The sequence below is a fragment of the Schizosaccharomyces japonicus genome, assembly GCF_000149845.2.
Source record: "Schizosaccharomyces japonicus yFS275 unplaced genomic scaffold supercont5.1, whole genome shotgun sequence".
Classification (NCBI taxonomy): domain Eukaryota; kingdom Fungi; phylum Ascomycota; class Schizosaccharomycetes; order Schizosaccharomycetales; family Schizosaccharomycetaceae; genus Schizosaccharomyces; species Schizosaccharomyces japonicus.
This window is the reverse complement of record NW_011627860.1, coordinates 2,305,923-2,323,939: the sequence shown is the minus strand read 5'-3', so window position 1 is coordinate 2,323,939 and position 18,017 is coordinate 2,305,923. Positions and strand designations below refer to the sequence as shown.

Below are 18,017 nucleotides of genomic sequence, written 5' to 3'. Positions count from 1 at the left end.
GAGTGTACTTTACATGCAGCACTCGATGCTCACATTCCACATTGAACAAAACCAGACATTGCTCGTTACCATTCGTAGAGCCCACCCAATACATATCTGTATTCCCTTTTATTAAATATTTACTGGAATGAAAAAGAGGTTTTGTGTTATCAATTCCACACGCGAAGTAAAATGGCCCGGCTTTTTCCATGCAAAAGTCGAACATAAATGCGTTCCATTCCTTAAGTTTTGTAAAAAGTCCACGCCATAGCTAAATGGAAAAAAAGTAATTAAGTTAGGAGAAATCATAGAAGACAAAATCAAAAGAAACTCATAAGCATGCTCTCAAGCTGGAAGAGAAAAAATATTCAAGACAGGAGCAGAAACCGGTTGACATTACTGATGAGAGCAACGATTGTGAAACGCTCAAAAAAGCCACAATTAGATAACAAAAAGTGAACAAGAAAACGACATCGATTTACGCTGCTTGTGGTGTCTCAAGAAATTAATAAAAGTGAGTTCATGAACAAGCGAGTGCACGCCGCCAGGCGGAATGAGCAGGAGTCTCAAAAATAAAACAAGCAACAATCAAAAATTGTCTCTCGGGCAGAAACACACCTCCTCAATGAGCAGCTTCTTCTGAAGCAGAAGATGCAACAGACTGAGATGTACTGTGCAAGTCATTATTACTGCTGGCGCGACGTTGCATCCAACGATTAATGCCGTTCATGATCCGGACACCAACCGGACTAGGAGGGGCTGAAGACTCGTGCAAAGGCGTGTGTTGCAATTGATAGTCAGTCGTCGCTACCGAGAGAAACGACTTGATATCCGCACGCAAGTCACGAGTAGTAGAAACCCAATGGCTACGCAGTGTGTCACGGAGTAACTTGATGTGCCGGCGAATGTCAAGTTCGTTCTTTTTGAGCAAGGAAACGTTCAACTCTCGGCGATCGATACCGCGCGACAAGTTACGAAGAACGTACTGGTCATAGTTCCGGATAATACGAGTGATGATGTCCGAAGTAGAAACACCCTCCGTTCTTTTCGTAGGAATAAACTTGCCCAAATTTTTCACAGGTGCGTAAATATCACCGCTGTCGACACTAGCATAGGGGATGTCATCGTGAGCTACAAAATCAATTTTATGTTCATCCAAAAACTCGGGAGTAATAATCCATGGAGCATTTTCAACGACCTCGTCCACCCATTTACAGTGTCTTAGAGCCTCTGCACGTTCTTTGTCCGATAACACTGTCAAACCCTTCAGTTTGTGTGTCAATTCGTCGCTGGGAATACCGACGATGAGATGAACATTGGGAAACACTTTTTTCGCTTGCTCTAACTGGCGCATATGACCGACGTGGAACAAGTCAAACACACCGTCGGCATACACACGAACAGGACGATCTGTGGGAGGATCATTGATGTGGTACGGGTATGCATCCGGAGAGTCTGCATACTGCAAGCTTTTTTTGCTTGCATCGTCTTCATCCTTGTTCAGTTCGACTTCACCCATCTGCCCACTGATGGTGGACACATCAGTATGGATAGAATGTGTATCTTCATCTGAATGGGACGGCGATTCGTTTGGGGATGCTGTTTTAGGGCGTTTTGAGGGGTCAGAGTCGACGTTTTCCAACGACTGCGAGTCAGGTGTGAGCACAGAACGCTTCTTTTCAACCGTATCCTGAGTAGAGCTCATCGTCTCAGATTCTACTATTCTTGCTCCGTAGCTCTATTTCTTGGAGTACGGTGCGGTTGAGTGAAGCTGTACCACCACCACAAACACCAAGATGGAGCTTGAATAGTTAGTGTGCTATTCCAAGTCGTATGCCTTAATGAGTCCGTACGAGGTGCAGTGAAGTGCCCGGAAAGTAGTAGTAGCTAGTAGTAGCGGAAAGAAAAGAGAAGTAATTGCCTTCTCGGAAGAATGTGCAAACACTGGCGCTTTCAACAAGATTTCATGTTTGGGTAGAGGGTAATGTTATATCATAAAAGACAAGAGAGCTATGCGTAAGTCCTAACAAATAAAAACAACTTGATACTTGACATCCAGAAGGCATTACAACTTAGCCTTGGATTTCATAAAGAAAGCTTCACATACGAGGCGCCGCTGGACCTTGCCTGTAGCTGTTTTAGGAATGGTTTGAGTGAAGTAAAACTTCTTGGGAATCTTAAAAGCTGATATACGCGTAGAGAGGAACTGTTTGAGCTCTTCAGGCGTTACAGTTTCGTTTTGACGGACAACAATAGCGCATTGAATGTCTTGGCCATACTTCTCGTCCGGTACGGCAAAAGAAACAGCCTCGTTAACCTTTGGATGCTGGACAACAACAGCGTCCACCTCTGCAGGAGAAATCTTCTCACCACCGCGGTTAACGAGTTCCTTAATACGACCAGTGATTACGACAAAGCCATCCTTGTCCAAGAAGCCTTCGTCACCGGTACGGAAGAAACCGGAGGAGGTAAACGAAGAGGCATTGGCAGAAGGATTGTTCAAATAACCCTTCGTGACATTCGTACCACGAACACTAATTTCACCGGTTTGACCCTGAGGGACAGAGTTACCGTCATTGTCGAGGATGCGAAGCTCGACACCAAAAGGAAGCCCAACGGTGCCGGGCTTATGAACAGCGGGCGGAAGAGGGTTTGTGGTCATTTGGTGAGCAGCTTCCGTCATAGCGTAAGCCTCGAGCACGGGGGCACGGAACGTTTCTTCAAGCTTTGTAAGCACAGTTGCCGCAAGAGGCGACGAACAGGAACGAATGAAACGAATGCGAGGAAGGGGGTTTGGCACGGGGGTGTTCAGTAAGATGTGATGGATGGTAGGAACAGCGGTATACCAAGTAGCTTCATTTTCCACAAACTCCTTCCAAAAAGAGTGTGCTGAGAAACGTTTAGGAATAACAGCACAACCTCCAGAGCCCAAAGTAGACAATAAGCCGCAAACGAGACCGTGAACGTGGAAAAGCGGCATCACTACGTACGAACGATCGCGGGAGTCCAAACGATACGCGGTGATGATGTTTCGGAGTGTCGTGCACAAGTTTGCATGAGTCAAAGGAACGACTTTTGGTCGGCCAGTGGTGCCGCTGGTGTGCAACACGAGCGTAACATCGCTGGGCTGGGGCAATGCAAGAGGTTGAGGCTTACCAACAGAAGGACCATGCACAGAAGCAATTACAATACGTTTACTGGTGCTATCATAGCGCAACTCAGCAAACTGGATGCCGAGATGACTGGCAGCAGCCACAGCAGGATGCTTAGCGGCAATGGCTCCATAGGGGACGAGCACGAGCTTGCTCTTCAAGTCCTCCATATAGAACTCAAACTCTTTTTGCTTGTAATTGGCATTCAAAGGGCCACAAAGGCCTCGTTGCCACGACGTAGCAAAGAAAGCAACTACAAACTCAAGACCATTGGGAATCACAATGTTGATGGGGTCGCCTTTTGAAATGCCCAAATTCGCCAATTGCCGCTGGAGGTCCATAACGGCAATACGAAACTCGGCATAGCTTAGCTTCGCATTGAGATACGTGTCAACCACAGCCAAATCATTGCTTTCGCCTCTGAGCGCCGTAAAAAGTGTCGTTGCCATTTTTGTGTGGTAAATGAATTCTATGCCGACAATGAGTCTATGAGGGCGTTTTCGAGGAATGTGTCGGCTCAACGGAAGAAAAAAAGCGGAGCGGTGAAGAGGCCTTTTTCTTCTGCAACCCTGTACCGCCAGTAGCCACGAAAATGACGGAATCCTAACAACTCCTGGTTGATTCGCCAGATAACGAGCATAGCTCGTAATCGATGTTTAAGATAGTCACATGGAAAAGGTGATACATTCGTCCACAGCAGGTTCTGGCCTTCACATCCGCTTCTAGAGTGTCGATTTCTCATCTAATGCAACACGGACGCGTTCTTGCGATTTTCGCTTCTCAGCGCCTTGCGTGTATGTAAGATGATAAGACCTAAGACTAAGAAAATCTTCTCATGTCCTCGGTAAAGAACGAGTTTAAAGGACCTACCGTTAAATCTTTAATCCTCCCGTTTTCCTCTTATATCGTTCAAAGACAGTACGGAATAGAATTTCATGTTTTAGTGAGTGGACCAAGTTTGAAATTGAGCATAGCAACATTTCTAAATTTTTTTAATTCATTGTTTTTACTCTCTTTAATTCAGTTGTGGTTGGTAAAGGACAGGGAGGGGAAGCAGCTGTCGCGGCCTTATTATATTTTTCGTTTAGCGTGTCGCGTTTTGCATTTAGCATTTCTGACGTAGTTAACTTTCTGTATGGTGGACATGGCCATTTCACCTTAAAAACACGTTCCAACAGCAAATCTTCCCATTTAACTGAGGAACGGTCTAAAACGTAGTTTACGATTGTCTACGGATACATTTGACGCTTTTTCTTGAGCTGATTTTGTCTGTTTGCTGTGAATTTTGACACAACACGCACTAATCTTGCATTCAACTTTGTCCGGTATATTGGTGGGTTTCAGTACAACGAGGGGGATAATTTTGGTTACAACAGGTTAACAATCACTACTGTTATATATATATATTAAGCTTTCTTGATTTTCATTTCATAACGAATGTATACTGCGGAACAATTGGCAACGTTTTCGGTGTTCCATACACCAATTGATGTTTTGGACAACTTAGAAGAGGAGGATACCAACCAGAAAGAGGTTACAGTTCCTGTCGACCAAAAGACTGAAGCAGATCCTACTGATGTTCGTGTCACGGATCCAAAAAGCATTCTCAACACCCGTTGTACCGTGTGCAATTATGACAAAATAATCAGTGCTATTGAGCGGAGAGTCCATGTAAAAACAGATTGGCATCGTCTGAATTTGAAACGACATGTTCAAGGACTGCAACCACTTTCACTCGCAGAGTTTGAAAAAACGATTGGTGACCTTGCTGAATCTATCTCTGGCTCTGAAGACGAGGATGACAGTGATACAGAGTCCACACATGGCCTGAACGAACTTCATAATAACTTTAACAAGTCGCTATCTTTGGATGTTGACGAAAGCAATAAGCCGGCAAAAAAATCGCCCATCGTTTGGTTTCAATTAAAAAAACAAGAGACTCCTTCAAATCTCTCACTCCACGTCGGTATTTACCGATGCCTATTTACTGACTTTATGAAGCCATCCTTAAAAGAGCTGCGGAGTTTCCAAGACAAGCCTTTACAGATGGCCTTCTTCATGCTGAGCGGTGGTCATTTTGCAGCGATGATTGCTTCAACAGAAACCTCTCCTGCGAAGTCTGGACCGCGGGTCTTAGCTCAAAAGACCATTCACAGATATACGACTCGTCGGAAACAAGGTGGCTCCCAATCTACAGCCGATAATTCGAAGGGCAATATTCACTCTGCCGGTTCTAGCTTGCGTCGTTACAATGAGCAGGCCCTTGCCAAGGATGTTCGACAAGTGTTGCAACAATGGAAAACACTGCTGCAGGATAGCGAGTTGATCTTTGTGCGCGCGACTGGTAAGACGAATAGAGACATGCTGTTTGGTGAATCCTTGTTGCAGACTGACGATACACGACTTCGGACGTTTCCCTTTACCACAAAACGACCAACTCACTCCGAGCTTGTTCGTTGTTACACAGAGTTGATCACGCTAAAGACGAGCACGATTGACAAAAATGCACTTGCCGCCCTTGAGCAACAGCATGAGCAACAAAAAATAGAGCAAAACAAAGCATTGGCCGAAAAAGCCGAAAGGGAAAAACGAGAAAAAGAACAGGCAAAATTGACTACTCATGTTATTGGTCTAATTAAGCAATTAAAGGTTTCCGAAGCTATTGATTATTTGAAACAGCATGGTCGGAATGTTAATATGACGTTTGCCCCGCTCTCATCCTACATGCATGCTAGTACCTTGTTACATTATGTTGCTGCGAACGACTTGAAACGGTGTGTTCTTCCTCTGTTGAAGCAGGGAGCTAACCCCACTATCAAAAACGGCAATGGCAAAGTACCATATGAAATTAGCAGCAGAGAAATCCGTGAAGAGTTCAGTATCGCACGACATGAACTTGGTGAAAGCGCGTTTCATTGGGCAAAGGCGAAGGTTGGTCCGGCGAAAACGCGAGAGCAATTCCAGCGCCAGCGGGAAAAGGAACGTCTTCGTCAACGTGATCAACGGCTTGAGCAAGAGCGCAAGGAAAAGCTTCGACGGGAACAGGCACTTAAGGATATGGAAAAGAATGAGAAGAAGTCTTACGAACAATCATTTGGTCGGGGACGATCACTGGGACTTGCGCAAACGATCCAAGCACAGAATCTTCAGTCCTTAACGCCCGAAATGCGAATGCGTATCGAACGCGAAAAACGGGCCCAAGCAGCATTGCGAAGATTAGGTCAAAAGTAAGGTCAATTGTAACTGAATTCCGTCAACCATCATTGTCAGCACCACTACTTTTCATCACATAACCTCAGGATAGTCGACATGCACCTTCAGTTATGCACCAAAAAATGACGATTCCTTATTAAAACAAAACTACCCAAAGTAAAAGCAATATTTGACGATTTATTTCTTAGCAGGCTTCTTCACCCTCTTTCTTTGTTTCTTCGCGCCAGGGGCTACTGCTGCTGTTTTCTCTGGCTTCTCAACCTTTTCCTCGGCGAGAACAATTCCAAGCTCTTCCAGCTTACGTTTTTTAAGCTCAAGTCTTTTAGCCCTTTTAGCGATAAGACGGTTAATTTGTTTCTCGCTCTTAGGCTTTTCACACCGAAACTTTGCGATAGAAGCCCAGGGAATGAACTTGAAGGGAGCAGCTTCATCAGAAATCATATCGGCGTTAGAAGTAATGACTCTGCACTGCAACAGTTTACCGTCCAACAAGTAGTTGTGCGTAGTTTCAGCCGCAATACGAGCAACCTCTGCATTTTCAAATTTAATGAACGCGTAATGTCTGGAGTGACCAGTCTAGTTTTGTTAGTATAAACGAACTCAAGGGTCAAGTACAGCGAGGGCGGACACATCTCACCGATAATAATCTCTGACTTACTTTTTTGTTGACCGCCAGACGGACGCGAAGAACTCTGCCAAATTGACTGAAGTATCCTCTAATTTGTTTCTCTCCGAGACTGTCAGGAATACGTCCCAAGTACACATAACACATATCGTGATGCTTGTTATGCGAGCTAATATCGCGCTTAGACGGCTTCTCACTGGCGTCCTCCTTTTCTTGACCGATAGACAATATGGGTTTCTTTGCCACAGAGCCAGTCTTTCCTTCAGTTTCGTCTTCCTCGGCGGAATCAAAACCCTTTAAAAACTCTTCTTCATTTAAAGAAGCACCCTTTTCCCCAGAGTCCGAGACGACGTCGTTGTTCTTCTTCTTTTCAGCATTTGCTTTTACTTTGAGAGCAGCTCCGGAGCTTAAAAGAGAGCCAGACTTTCTGGTTTTACCTGATGAAAAATTAGCAACAATGAACCGTCTTGTATTTTCGTTACGAACCAGTGGAAGCCTTGGTCACAGTTTTCTTGGTGCCCGACATTGTTTGGTGCTGGCTGTGGGCCTGGCCAGCTTGAAATCATTTTTCTAACTATTTGGACGTTAGAGACCGTTATACTACGCTATACACAAATACTGTATTCTATGATACTGCATTATTTTGCTATAGAACGCGCAAACATTTTTTATTTGTATTTAACGAGCACTAAGGATACTTAACGATTACTTCTTCCCCTCGATCATAATAATATGATAACCAAAATTGGTTTTCACCATAGTGGTAATTGGTTTGTCGACCTTACTGCAGGAGTTAGTCTGGATAATTTTGACGACTTTGCCTCCGACATTTGTGGCCGTCGTTAGAGTAATACGTACCTTGGTTCCAGTTTAAAAGCAGCATCTTGGAAAGGTCCAACCATAGAACCACGAGTCATCCAACCAAGGTTTCCACCGCGTTTAGCCTTGTCCTCGCTGAACTGCTGGGCAACTTTGTCAAATCGCTCGCCAGCATTCAGCTTCTCTTGGGCTTGCATAACTGTTTCGTTAGAACATCGAAAATAGAATCACAGTATGAAGACTAGAAGGTTTAAATCAAGGAACTAAGAGGGACCGATAACCATGAAAGACTTACTCTTAGAGTGCTTTTCGCACAAGATATGACGAACTAGAACGCTTTGTCCTCCTCCTTTAGGTGCCATTTTGTTTTATTCTCCTGGTGGTGAACGACAGCTCTTAAGACAAGATTCAGTAGTAATGGAGAAAAGAGAAAAATAACATTCAGCGAAACGTCAAACAAAACAGAAATTGTCAGGTCTGATTAGTAACTGTGTGGATGGTCGTTTATTATAGGAGAATACATGCCAAAGGCGTGTCAATGTTGCATTTGTTCAGTACTTCCAATTGTTATTATAGCTTCGCTTAAAATATAAGCGAAAACCTTAATTTGCTCATGACGTAACACATGCATTTTGAACTTTAAAGCGAAACGCGTCGCGTCCCATGTTTGTCCTTTACAAAGCACTTAAAACTCTTTAAACCATTGCTGGCATTCTTTTAAACGCGCATGGATACGTTGAAATTTACTAAACTTGCAAGACAAAAGAGCAGACGAAATGTCCCTCAGATTCAACTCTCGGTAAACGCTTGTCTTTCTAAACCCGTCCAGAAAAAGGTGAAACCCGTGGACGCGTTCGTGGTGAAAAAGTCACTTACACAGGTGTCTCAAAGGATTCAATACATTGAAACAAAGTACTGTTCACTTATCACAGACTGTGACCAAGAATTAAAAAAACTCACGAATGAATTTCAGTTTTTACTACAAACAATTGAGAACCTGGGACTAACTGATCTTCATGAATTGGCGGTAGAACGGAGCCGCGCTCCAATGGGAAAGGAAGAACTGAACGGGACAGTCCTCTTTTTTGAAGACTATTTTGATGTTACTCGTCTATTCGATTATATTCAACAACAATGTCTACGTCTACTACGCCTTATGCTGATACGAGAAACGGCTTGTCAACAGAACTTGGTTGAGTCATTTGTTAAAACATTGGATTCTTTAGATTCATCTCAGAACACTTGGTACAAACAAGCCTTAGACAAATTGATGCCTTGCACGGGTGATGCTGAAGCATACGGCAAGAAAGCGTGACTTTGATTTGATAGTACATTTTTCTTGAGGTACGAAAAACATACACTTACCCAAAACTATGCAATCGACCATGTCTCTCAAGGTTAATCGTAAACCGGAACCAGTCCATGAACACGATGAAGAGACTTATTCACTTTGTCACATATAAAGATGTAAGGATGGGTTTCTTCTTCGCTAGCGTTGAAGTTTGGCATAACTAGGAGGCTTCAATCGTTGAGTAATTGTCTTAATGGTCCATACTGGCATCAAACTAGTGAAAAGAATGATAAACGAACTCCAATAAAACTTTGCTTCCAAGAGAAATGATAAATCATAGTAGTCCGCCAAAAAGGGTATACTTAGAATGTACATGAGTAGTGTCAATAATTCAGCCATAATAATTGTCGTGTCCCTAAAACTTGTTAGTGGCCTTCTTTCAACGGAAGTGGCATAAAAAATGGCATACCATCTGTTTATCTGTAAAGCGACCATTATTAATTCATTTAATATTAAACACGTAAACGAAACGGAAAGCATCTTTCCTTCGTCGGCGAATCCAATTAACAGATAGGTAAACAGCTGAATAACAATTCCTGTATAATGTGTTAGGAAAGGACAATGATAAAAGAATCAGCATACCCTGGTAAACGCTTACTGCGGCACATGTCAAAAACTTTGATAAGCTGAATGAAAGGTTCTCCCGCATCTCTTTGTACAATTCAGGAAACAAAAAGGCCAGCTTTTCGTTCACATCTCTGTCATACACAATCGAGAATACGGGCAACATAGTGTAAATGGTGGAATAACCCACAAGAAGCATGCCTTGAAACAAAGCAATGGGCTCAAACTTTGAGATTACGCTGTAAACAGCTTGACAAACGGAAATAATTAAACCTCTGTGGATAATAAATAAGGCAAGCTTTGAAGTTTGCTTATAGCTGATACGTCCATGCCAAACAAGTAACCTGGACAATTGGCTGAATTCATGGATACTAAAGTCAGCAGCAAGACTTGCTTGCTGTCCTTCTTTGCCCATAATTCCAACACCGACGTTTGCGACTTGAATCATATTCACATCATTACCACCGTCTCCGATGCAGCAAACACGAGCTTGACATACATGTCGAATAAGCTTTGTAATTTCTGCCTTCTGTGTAGGAGTGCATCGGCATGCAACAACGGCTGGAAGACCAGAGGCCGTTAAAATGAAGTCTTCCTTCATAAATTCTAAAAAGTAGTCCAAAGATTCACCATCAACCAGTAGGGCACAATTAGGGCTTTCCTTCATAACATTCAAATGATTGTAGGCATCTTCACGAGATGAAAGACGAGTTACCGTGTGAATGTACTGTCCGCGAGAAACCAATCTTGATGATACGGCAATACAACGGGCCGTTTCAACCTTGTCACCAGTAAGCATCCAAATGTTAATTCCTGCATTTCGCAAGAGCTCAAGTGTTACACGGACATCCTTTTGCAGTTTGTCTTCAACACCAGTAAGGCCAAGCAAATCCATGTCGCATTCAAGGTAACGCCCAACGACTTCTGACATCGCCCCTTCCCGGCGATCGCCAAGAATGAGTGATGCTTCGTTGTATTCTTTCAGAAAACTGGCATAATCCGACTCCGTAAGCTGTTTCCGAGCAATAACTAATGTTCGCAGTCCTTCTCGTGCCATGTTACCGCACTCCTCTTCCAGCCAAACGTTAGGTTTCACGATTTTCTGCATCACAACATCAGCGCCTTTAAGATAAAAACAGATGCGACCTTCGGGTGACTTGATAACAATACCCATTCGCTTGTTTTCTGACTTGAACGGAAATATCTGAAGGATGGAGTAGACTCTATCGTTCAGGGTCATTGAATGCCTATCCCGATGATTTAAAACAAGTCCAATTGAACTAGTCCAACGAACAATGGCAATTTCATCAGGACTCGCAGCTTGATACGATATCGTACCATCCAAATTAGTTGTGGGCGTTACATTCTGACAGAGAGCAAGGGCGAGCACAGTATTACGAACGATACTCTTGGTATCGGTGGGATCGTAATCACCTTCAGCACCTTCACTCAAACAAGCTTGCACATAGTCCATTGAATCTCCTGAAAAGCCCATGGTTTCAATTTGCAGCCGTTTCAACTCCATGTCATTTTGAGTGAGAGTTCCCGTTTTGTCGGTCAACAAAAACTCTATACGACCCAGCTCTTCCGGGATATTTGTAGTACGCACGACAGTTCCATGCATGCCAGGATCCCGTTCAATGTTACGAGAATGGACCACCTTGGCCATGTCCAAGTTTACACGTAAACTGATTGGAATAATGCTGGAAAATAAAATGAGGTAACGAAAGACAGAAATGTACCAGTCCCCCGCCAATCCTTGAAGAACAGTCAAAACGATGCATAGAATAAAAAAACGACACCGCAAAGCACCTTGGAAATGAAGTTTAATTTCGTCTCTAGGGCGGCCAGACTTCGTTCTTGCTTTTGAGCTATTCATTGATTGACGTGTATCTTTACCCTGTATAAATTGCAACTCCGTACACTGGATCACTTGCAAGGATAGTATTAGCCCAGAGCGTGTTGTCAACGGAAAGGGGAACCTGATGTTCATCTAGCATAAATGTTCCGTAGAATTCGTGAACGCTTTTCATGGGAACATCGACAACCTAATACACCTTGATCATGTTGATTAGAACAAGGAACGCGTAGTTTCCAGTCAGTTTCACCATCCAACTGATCAGTACGAATGAAAGCTTCTTCGCCAGACGTTGTTTCCAGTAAAATCAAATCGGCCGGTACCCGTTGGTTTTTTTCTACGCGTACAACATCGCCGACCCGAATATCTTTTGCAGAAAGAGAGCGACCATTAATTTCATAAATTTCAGAATTAGCCTCGATGTCTCTCCGCTTACGCTTCAAATCATCGATAGCCTCCTTTGCTAGGGTAATAGCCAAAACAAATAACAGAGGAGCGATGTAAGTGGACATGTAGCCGATCTTAAGTTGGGGTACAAGCTGTGAAAGTGCAACCAGAAGGAAATACATGTTGTAAAAGTATTTAAACTGTTCATAGAGACAGATAGGCAAAAATGTAAATGCATTGTACTTGGTATTGACCATAGCATTTCCACAAAACTCTGGAGAAGATTGACCAACATATACAGTGCGAGTATCCAATCGGTCTTTAGTGTCCGAAATGTGTGAAATCGTGTCTTCTTGTATCAATAACGACTCGGCCTCATTTTCATCGAACGAAAACCGGGAATTGCCGAAGGAACGTGAAGACAACTTCTTTCTGTCCCTTGAGCTATCCAGCACCTTCATTGGAATATCAGGTCCATCATTATCGCTGCTACTGAAGAATCTTCTCATAGTGCCCCACGATGGACCAAGCTGGAAAGACGTAATCCGTACTTTACCAAACAGTCGTTAAGCAGCAAAATGGCCGTCAGTTAGTTACAGTAATGCCACGGTTCTTCTTAATGAAGTATGGAGGAAAGTACGATACACCCAGACCTAGGATTTACCAGATTGTAGTGCTCAAGAGGGGTGGTGTGTCTCGTAGGCTTCTAATAATACCGAACTTCTTCCCCAAGAAATTGAACGTGTTCACAATTAGCGAAATTAGATAGGATATGTGTTCGTATTTGCTCCAATGAAACTCTGGGAAGCTGCGCCTGACTGTTATTTTGTTTACAATTAAGGATGTATCGTGACACACAACAAAATACAAAATCGGTTTAACAGTAGGAAAGGAGATTGATTAAGCACAAATAAGTAGTGTTATTGCTACAATTCTGTGTTTCAATTTCACGATATTGCGCTATGAACGAATGAACTTTTATTCAGAATTAACTAGACGGACTGAGGCATTCGCAATTCGGAATGCTCCGTTACTCTTCATTTTCCTCTGTTAATTTACTATATTTATTCGTGCAATGTCTGAAACTTCCACTGAAATTGATTAGTCTGGTTTTGCGATTTGTTTACGTTTGCACAGATTCATTAATTCATAAACGATAAACAAATGTGCATTTCCTCCATATTAAGCTACACACAGCACTTACCCGTTGTGTTTATGGGAATATAGACCTCGCGATAAGTATTTACTACTTTATATCTGCGAAGGATGGATTCAATGATTATGGATTCGTCTTCGTTTTGTGATCGCTTTGGAAAGCTTGAAACAAAGATTCACGACCTACAAGAAAAATTGCATTATGTTCAACGTACCGCTTGCTTTGATCTCCACTTAATTACGGATAAACATGATAATCTTGAAGTCGCCTTGAGACGTATAATTCATGAGCTGAGGTCCTTTTCTAAATATAATAAGAAGTACATGACTGTGGTTGAGGGTCTTTTACTTGTTTGTTCTGATCAAATATCAAAATCAAAGTTTGATAAAATTCGGTATTACAAACATAAGATGAAATTTCATAAAAATGAAATTGATCAGACAATGGAAGAAGTTACTTTTCATCCTATGGATCCTATCCGTTTAAGAAATGGAACTAAATACATCACTGAATTTGGTGATGTACTTAAGCTTCTCAAGCGTCATCTTCTTCACTCCTTAAATGCATCACCGTCATATTCGTCGGCCTCTTCCTCAAGCTTTCAGCTGGATAGTGACTCTTCTTCTGGTGACCACCAGAGCCCATCCTCTAGCTATTTAACAGCTTCAAACTCGAGTTTAGTACGTTTAAAAATCCCTAAAACAACGAGTCAGGATGAGAAGCAGACTTCTCCGGTGTCGACAAAGGAGACTAAAGAGTGTGATAAGAAGTCTCCTCAGCTTAAAAATTATGTTCGAGAACAGTACGAGCCTTCGATTACTGAGTTTTCAGATTTACAAGGTCGCCAACAAAACGTTTTTGATTTACAGAGTGAAGACCAAGCTCAATTAAGTTCGTCCGCTAAATCAAACGATTCGCCTGTAAAGGTGAAGTCGCAAGAACGATTGCCAAGCAGAGTTCCAATCAGAAATCAAAGTCCTTCAAATAAGAGATCCAATTTACCTACAAAAGCGCCTTCATCTCCTTCAGCTTCCTCAAGCCTTGGTGAAGCTTCTCTTTTACCTGTTGCAGTTCACAAAGCAAAGATTGAGGTGAAACCAGTATCCCTTGGTGTCTCTCTACAGCGAGCAAAAGAGTATTCTGCAAATTTGAAACTTAATACGAAGAGCTCAATCGGGGCGGATATTAACACGCATACGTCTAATATTTTAGGTACTCCATCTGAACCTCGTACGGTGTCATTCTCTCGACTCTCGAAACTTGTCTCTTTCAATCCCCGCCAAGCGCTTGTACAGCAGCAGAAATCACCTTGGAGCCTCAACTTGAAGAAAAACTTATCACTAAATGGAAGCCATAGCAGCTCCTCCAAGAGTAGTATGGTGAGGGTCTCCAAAGGTGAATTAACCACGGAATCCATTTCAAACATAAGTGCCCTCAAAATGTCTCCAGCTGACTTAAAATCACCCGAGTGTGACAATTCTACTAGTTCCCGGCTTCAACAACGGGACCCGATTGATTCAGTTAATTGCTATTCTGGGAATCTAAAACGGCCTCGGGAACGACAATCAAAAATATCATGTCAAAGTTCTGACAACGTGAATAATCCTGCAACTGTTACTCCGTCTACTGTTGAAATGGTTGATTCCAAAATCAACTGGAAGCCAAATGAGATTTTACAACAAAGCACTATGATATTATCATCTCAACATAATGAATGTGATTCGATCGATACAGAAGGCATGACAATGAGTGAAACTCATCCAGCTGAGATTAGTGGTACTGAATGGCATAATTTAGACAACGCCTCTGCAAAAAGGAACATATCGAATACTCAAGGCATGTCGTGTCTTAAATCATCGTCAAAATGTACCTCTGATTTTTGTCAGCAAGACAGTGTATCTTTTGTCAATGAGCCATCAGTCCAGCATTCAACCAGCGTACATGGTTCTTTCGTCAAAAACATGAATGAAGAAACAGACATAACCAACGTAATCTTGCAGGCGTTGGAAACCAAATCCTCTGCTAAAAAAAACCCAAAAAACAACTTTACAAATCCTAATAGTTCAAGTCTTAAATGTGGACATCGTTCTTTATTTGGAACCAATCATAATGATAAAGCAAGCTTGGTCAGTACCCCAGGAACCCAAATGAGCAATATTGAGCAAGAATCTTTGCTCCGTGGATTTTCTGCTATTTCACAAATTGAACAATTAAGGAAGGAATTGCCAGATGTTCCCTCAGAAAGCATTATTAACATGTCGGACTTGCCCGTTTCTAACATTTCGTTTTTAAAAGACTCCTCCGACTTTACCAATTTACACCTTTGTACGCCTACTCCTGCTGCTAGGCCTTCTGCAAACGAACGCAGGGTGCTAAGCGGTCCTTCCACATCAAAGGTCAATGACTCAAGCATTTCAAAGCATTCTCCTAATTCACATAAGCCCTCTTCATCCCCCACAGAAAACCGCTTCGTGTCTTCAAATCATGACTTACTCTCTACGTCTGTTAAAAAAATGGCAAATTCTTCTCCACATCTTGACGCAATACAAAACCAAAGCTCGCTCTCTCCTCCTCAACCCATCTGTTTAGGCCCTCAAACGAGCCTGAATACTGCCGAAATATTCTCCAACCTTACGCAAGACATTGCTCCTACCGGGCACAAACAAGACAACTCTAATGCATCGGTTGCAAGGCCAATGAAAACACCACTGAAACCGGCCCTTGTGCGGTCGCCGAATTCTTGTCATGGTTTTGTTTCGAGTGCTGGACGGCGCGCAGCTATCGCTCAATTGTCTCTAAAATATCTGCACCCTTCAACTCTGACAGGAAATGAAAATTCGCCATGTGCCCTTGATAATTTAACACCGCATAAGCGCAAAAAGATTGTGCGGTTTCAAGCTCCCAAATTATCGCCTGGCCCTCACTACGTTCAGCTGCCAGAAACACCCGCTGAAGTGGAAACGAAGAGTCAGTTTGTTAAAAACCTTGCTAAATTTGACATTATGACACTGCCATCTGAAAGCGATACTAGCAGCTCAAATACGTTTAGGAAGACGCCATTAAGAGATCCTGGTTACATTGGTTGCAGTTATCCACATTACACATACGATGAGACTAAAAGTTCGGAAGCCAAAAAATGCCTCTCCCTCTGTGAATCGGGGATGTGTATGACAAAGTACAAGACTATATCTCGAAATGTTGCTCAATCAAAGTTTGCGTTTCGTCGGGACATAGCCGTGTCCAAGCGAATGGCGGGATCCGATCGATTTGTATGGGTTGATTCGTCTACGAAAAAAATATTTTGGTCAGCAAGTTCCGACAGAAAAGATCCGAAGAGTGCTGAACTGCGAGCTATTTTGGAAATGAAGGATGCGAAAACCGTGATCGTGATTTTTGGAGATAAGGAAGTGATTCGTTTGGAAGCAAAAACTGAGACGGATCATAAGAACTGGATGGAAGCGTTACGATATATTGCACCAGGACATTTTATTCCGACGATGAATGTATATCACAAGCCAACTCTGATACAGCGTTGGCTAGCACCGGCGCCTATTCAACCTAGTGTTCCCGAAAAATAAGTTTTGTATTATTAACGATTATTATTAATGAATAACATTCTAAGATCATAAACACTGATACACTAGCTTACTGTGTTTTGCTAAAGACCCCCAAATTGCCGATTTCCCATGCTTCTCCTCACCAAGTGTGTAACGTAAGGGTGACACCTATAAGTAGACACAAGAGTAAGTACAGACGTACTTACTTACAGACCTCCAAGAATAAGAATGAGTACAAAATTGATTAAAGCTGTTCTCGAAAATTGCTCCAAAGCTACCCTAGTAGCTATTCTTAATGAATCTCCTGCGGAGCTGAATAAGATTGATGAAGTACGAAAATATTACTGAATTTTCAAAACTAACGCATTTTTGCACAGGATCAACGAACTGCATTCCATTGGGCATGTTCAATGGGAAGTTTAGAGGCAATTGAGTTGTTTTTAGATAGAAAAGATGCAACCATCAATGCTCAAGATGAAGCTGGTTGGACACCGTTTATGATCGCTATTTGCAACAAGAACAATCCAGAGTCTGTTTTAGAAGAGTTTTTAAATCGCGAGGATTTGGATATTTCAGCTACTACTCGAGGAGGACAGACCTGCTTGCATTACGCAGCAACAAAAGGTCGTATGCGCCTGCTGCAATTACTCTGCGACCGTAAACCTGAACTCGTTCGTGTAAAGGACCGTCAGGGTCAACAGCCTCTTCATCGTGCCACTGCAGTCGGTAACGTGAATGCAATTAAGATTTTATTGTCTCATAAGGCGCCTTTAAACGCTTCCGATTCCTGCGGATACACTCCCTTGCACTTTGCTCTCGCAGAAGGTCATGTCGATGCTGCTGTGGAACTCGTGAAAGCTGGGGCTGATACCTTACGTGTTGACAAGGAAGGACATACTGCCATGCAATGTTGCCCCGATCGCATCGTTCTTCAGGAGTTTATTGCTTCTTGTCAGAACCTAAACTTGGATCTGTAATTGTTTTGTAACACTATGCCTGCCCTATCTTTCTTGTGTCTTATATGGGGCGACAACCAAAACTCAGCTTTCACTACTAGTGACAAGTAACCGTTACGAACCAACGTATTGAACATACCGTACCATCCAAAACTTCTCTACCCATGACTACTCTTTTTTCTGACGTTTTATTTTTTGGTAAACCGTGACAGTTATGTTTATAAGCAACAAAAAAGTTTTATGACAATGAAATTCGTTTGATGAATGAAGGTACATATGTTATCTTAATGAAATTAAATTTGTTAATAAAGATGGGGAGGGGTGAAGAAGAGATTGAAGAGTTTTTATATAGCGCATGGTTGTCAATAAATGATCTCTTTAAACAGTATGGAAGAGTTCT

At 42.5% G+C, this 18,017-nt stretch overlaps 9 protein-coding genes across 9 annotated transcripts; 4 read left to right on the top strand and 5 right to left on the bottom strand.

The window, feature by feature from the left end:
* Nucleotides 1-98: 98 nt before the first annotated feature.
* Nucleotides 99-1,848, bottom strand: SJAG_00946 (cholinephosphate cytidylyltransferase). Its single transcript, XM_002172178.2, has one exon. It carries the CDS (start codon nucleotides 1,682-1,684, stop codon nucleotides 602-604), a length of 1,083 nt encoding a protein of 360 aa, XP_002172214.1. The 5' UTR covers nucleotides 1,685-1,848; the 3' UTR covers nucleotides 99-601.
* On the bottom strand, nucleotides 1,782-4,165 carry SJAG_00947 (acetyl-CoA ligase). The gene has a single exon (XM_002172179.2). It carries the CDS (start codon nucleotides 3,578-3,580, stop codon nucleotides 2,045-2,047), a length of 1,536 nt encoding a protein of 511 aa, XP_002172215.1. The 5' UTR covers nucleotides 3,581-4,165; the 3' UTR covers nucleotides 1,782-2,044.
* Nucleotides 4,166-4,277: 112 nt separating this feature from the next.
* SJAG_00948 (hypothetical protein) lies at nucleotides 4,278-7,771 on the top strand. Its single transcript, XM_002172180.2, has one exon. It carries the CDS (start codon nucleotides 4,569-4,571, stop codon nucleotides 6,360-6,362), a length of 1,794 nt encoding a protein of 597 aa, XP_002172216.1. The 5' UTR covers nucleotides 4,278-4,568; the 3' UTR covers nucleotides 6,363-7,771.
* SJAG_00949 (RNA-binding domain-containing protein) lies at nucleotides 6,440-7,517 on the bottom strand. Its single transcript, XM_002172181.2, has 3 exons — nucleotides 7,456-7,517; nucleotides 7,003-7,406; nucleotides 6,440-6,920 (listed from the first exon to the last, which is right to left on the bottom strand). The coding sequence occupies exons 1-3, from the start codon at nucleotides 7,493-7,495 to the stop codon at nucleotides 6,522-6,524; spliced, it is 843 nt and encodes a 280-aa protein (XP_002172217.1). The 5' UTR covers nucleotides 7,496-7,517; the 3' UTR covers nucleotides 6,440-6,521.
* Nucleotides 7,580-8,333, bottom strand: SJAG_00950 (peptidyl-prolyl cis-trans isomerase NIMA-interacting 4). Its single transcript, XM_002172182.2, has 3 exons — nucleotides 8,084-8,333; nucleotides 7,828-7,987; nucleotides 7,580-7,753 (listed from the first exon to the last, which is right to left on the bottom strand). The coding sequence occupies exons 1-3, from the start codon at nucleotides 8,148-8,150 to the stop codon at nucleotides 7,675-7,677; spliced, it is 306 nt and encodes a 101-aa protein (XP_002172218.1). The 5' UTR covers nucleotides 8,151-8,333; the 3' UTR covers nucleotides 7,580-7,674.
* A 133-nt stretch (nucleotides 8,334-8,466) lies between these two features.
* Nucleotides 8,467-9,597, top strand: SJAG_05533 (hypothetical protein). Its single transcript, XM_011050669.1, has one exon. The coding sequence runs from the start codon at nucleotides 8,516-8,518 to the stop codon at nucleotides 9,101-9,103; it is 588 nt and encodes a 195-aa protein (XP_011048971.1). The 5' UTR covers nucleotides 8,467-8,515; the 3' UTR covers nucleotides 9,104-9,597.
* On the bottom strand, nucleotides 8,745-12,747 carry SJAG_05209 (P-type ATPase). The gene is made up of 3 exons (XM_002172183.2): nucleotides 9,722-12,747; nucleotides 9,549-9,675; nucleotides 8,745-9,494 (listed from the first exon to the last, which is right to left on the bottom strand). The coding sequence occupies exons 1-3, from the start codon at nucleotides 11,370-11,372 to the stop codon at nucleotides 9,278-9,280; spliced, it is 1,995 nt and encodes a 664-aa protein (XP_002172219.2). The 5' UTR covers nucleotides 11,373-12,747; the 3' UTR covers nucleotides 8,745-9,277.
* Nucleotides 12,713-16,871, top strand: SJAG_00953 (hypothetical protein). The gene has a single exon (XM_002172184.2). It carries the CDS (start codon nucleotides 13,215-13,217, stop codon nucleotides 16,680-16,682), a length of 3,468 nt encoding a protein of 1,155 aa, XP_002172220.1. The 5' UTR covers nucleotides 12,713-13,214; the 3' UTR covers nucleotides 16,683-16,871.
* On the top strand, nucleotides 16,805-17,929 carry SJAG_00954 (proteasome regulatory particle). The gene is made up of 2 exons (XM_002172185.2): nucleotides 16,805-16,991; nucleotides 17,039-17,929. The coding sequence occupies exons 1-2, from the start codon at nucleotides 16,890-16,892 to the stop codon at nucleotides 17,636-17,638; spliced, it is 702 nt and encodes a 233-aa protein (XP_002172221.1). The 5' UTR covers nucleotides 16,805-16,889; the 3' UTR covers nucleotides 17,639-17,929.
* The last annotated feature ends 88 nt before the right edge of the window (nucleotides 17,930-18,017 follow it).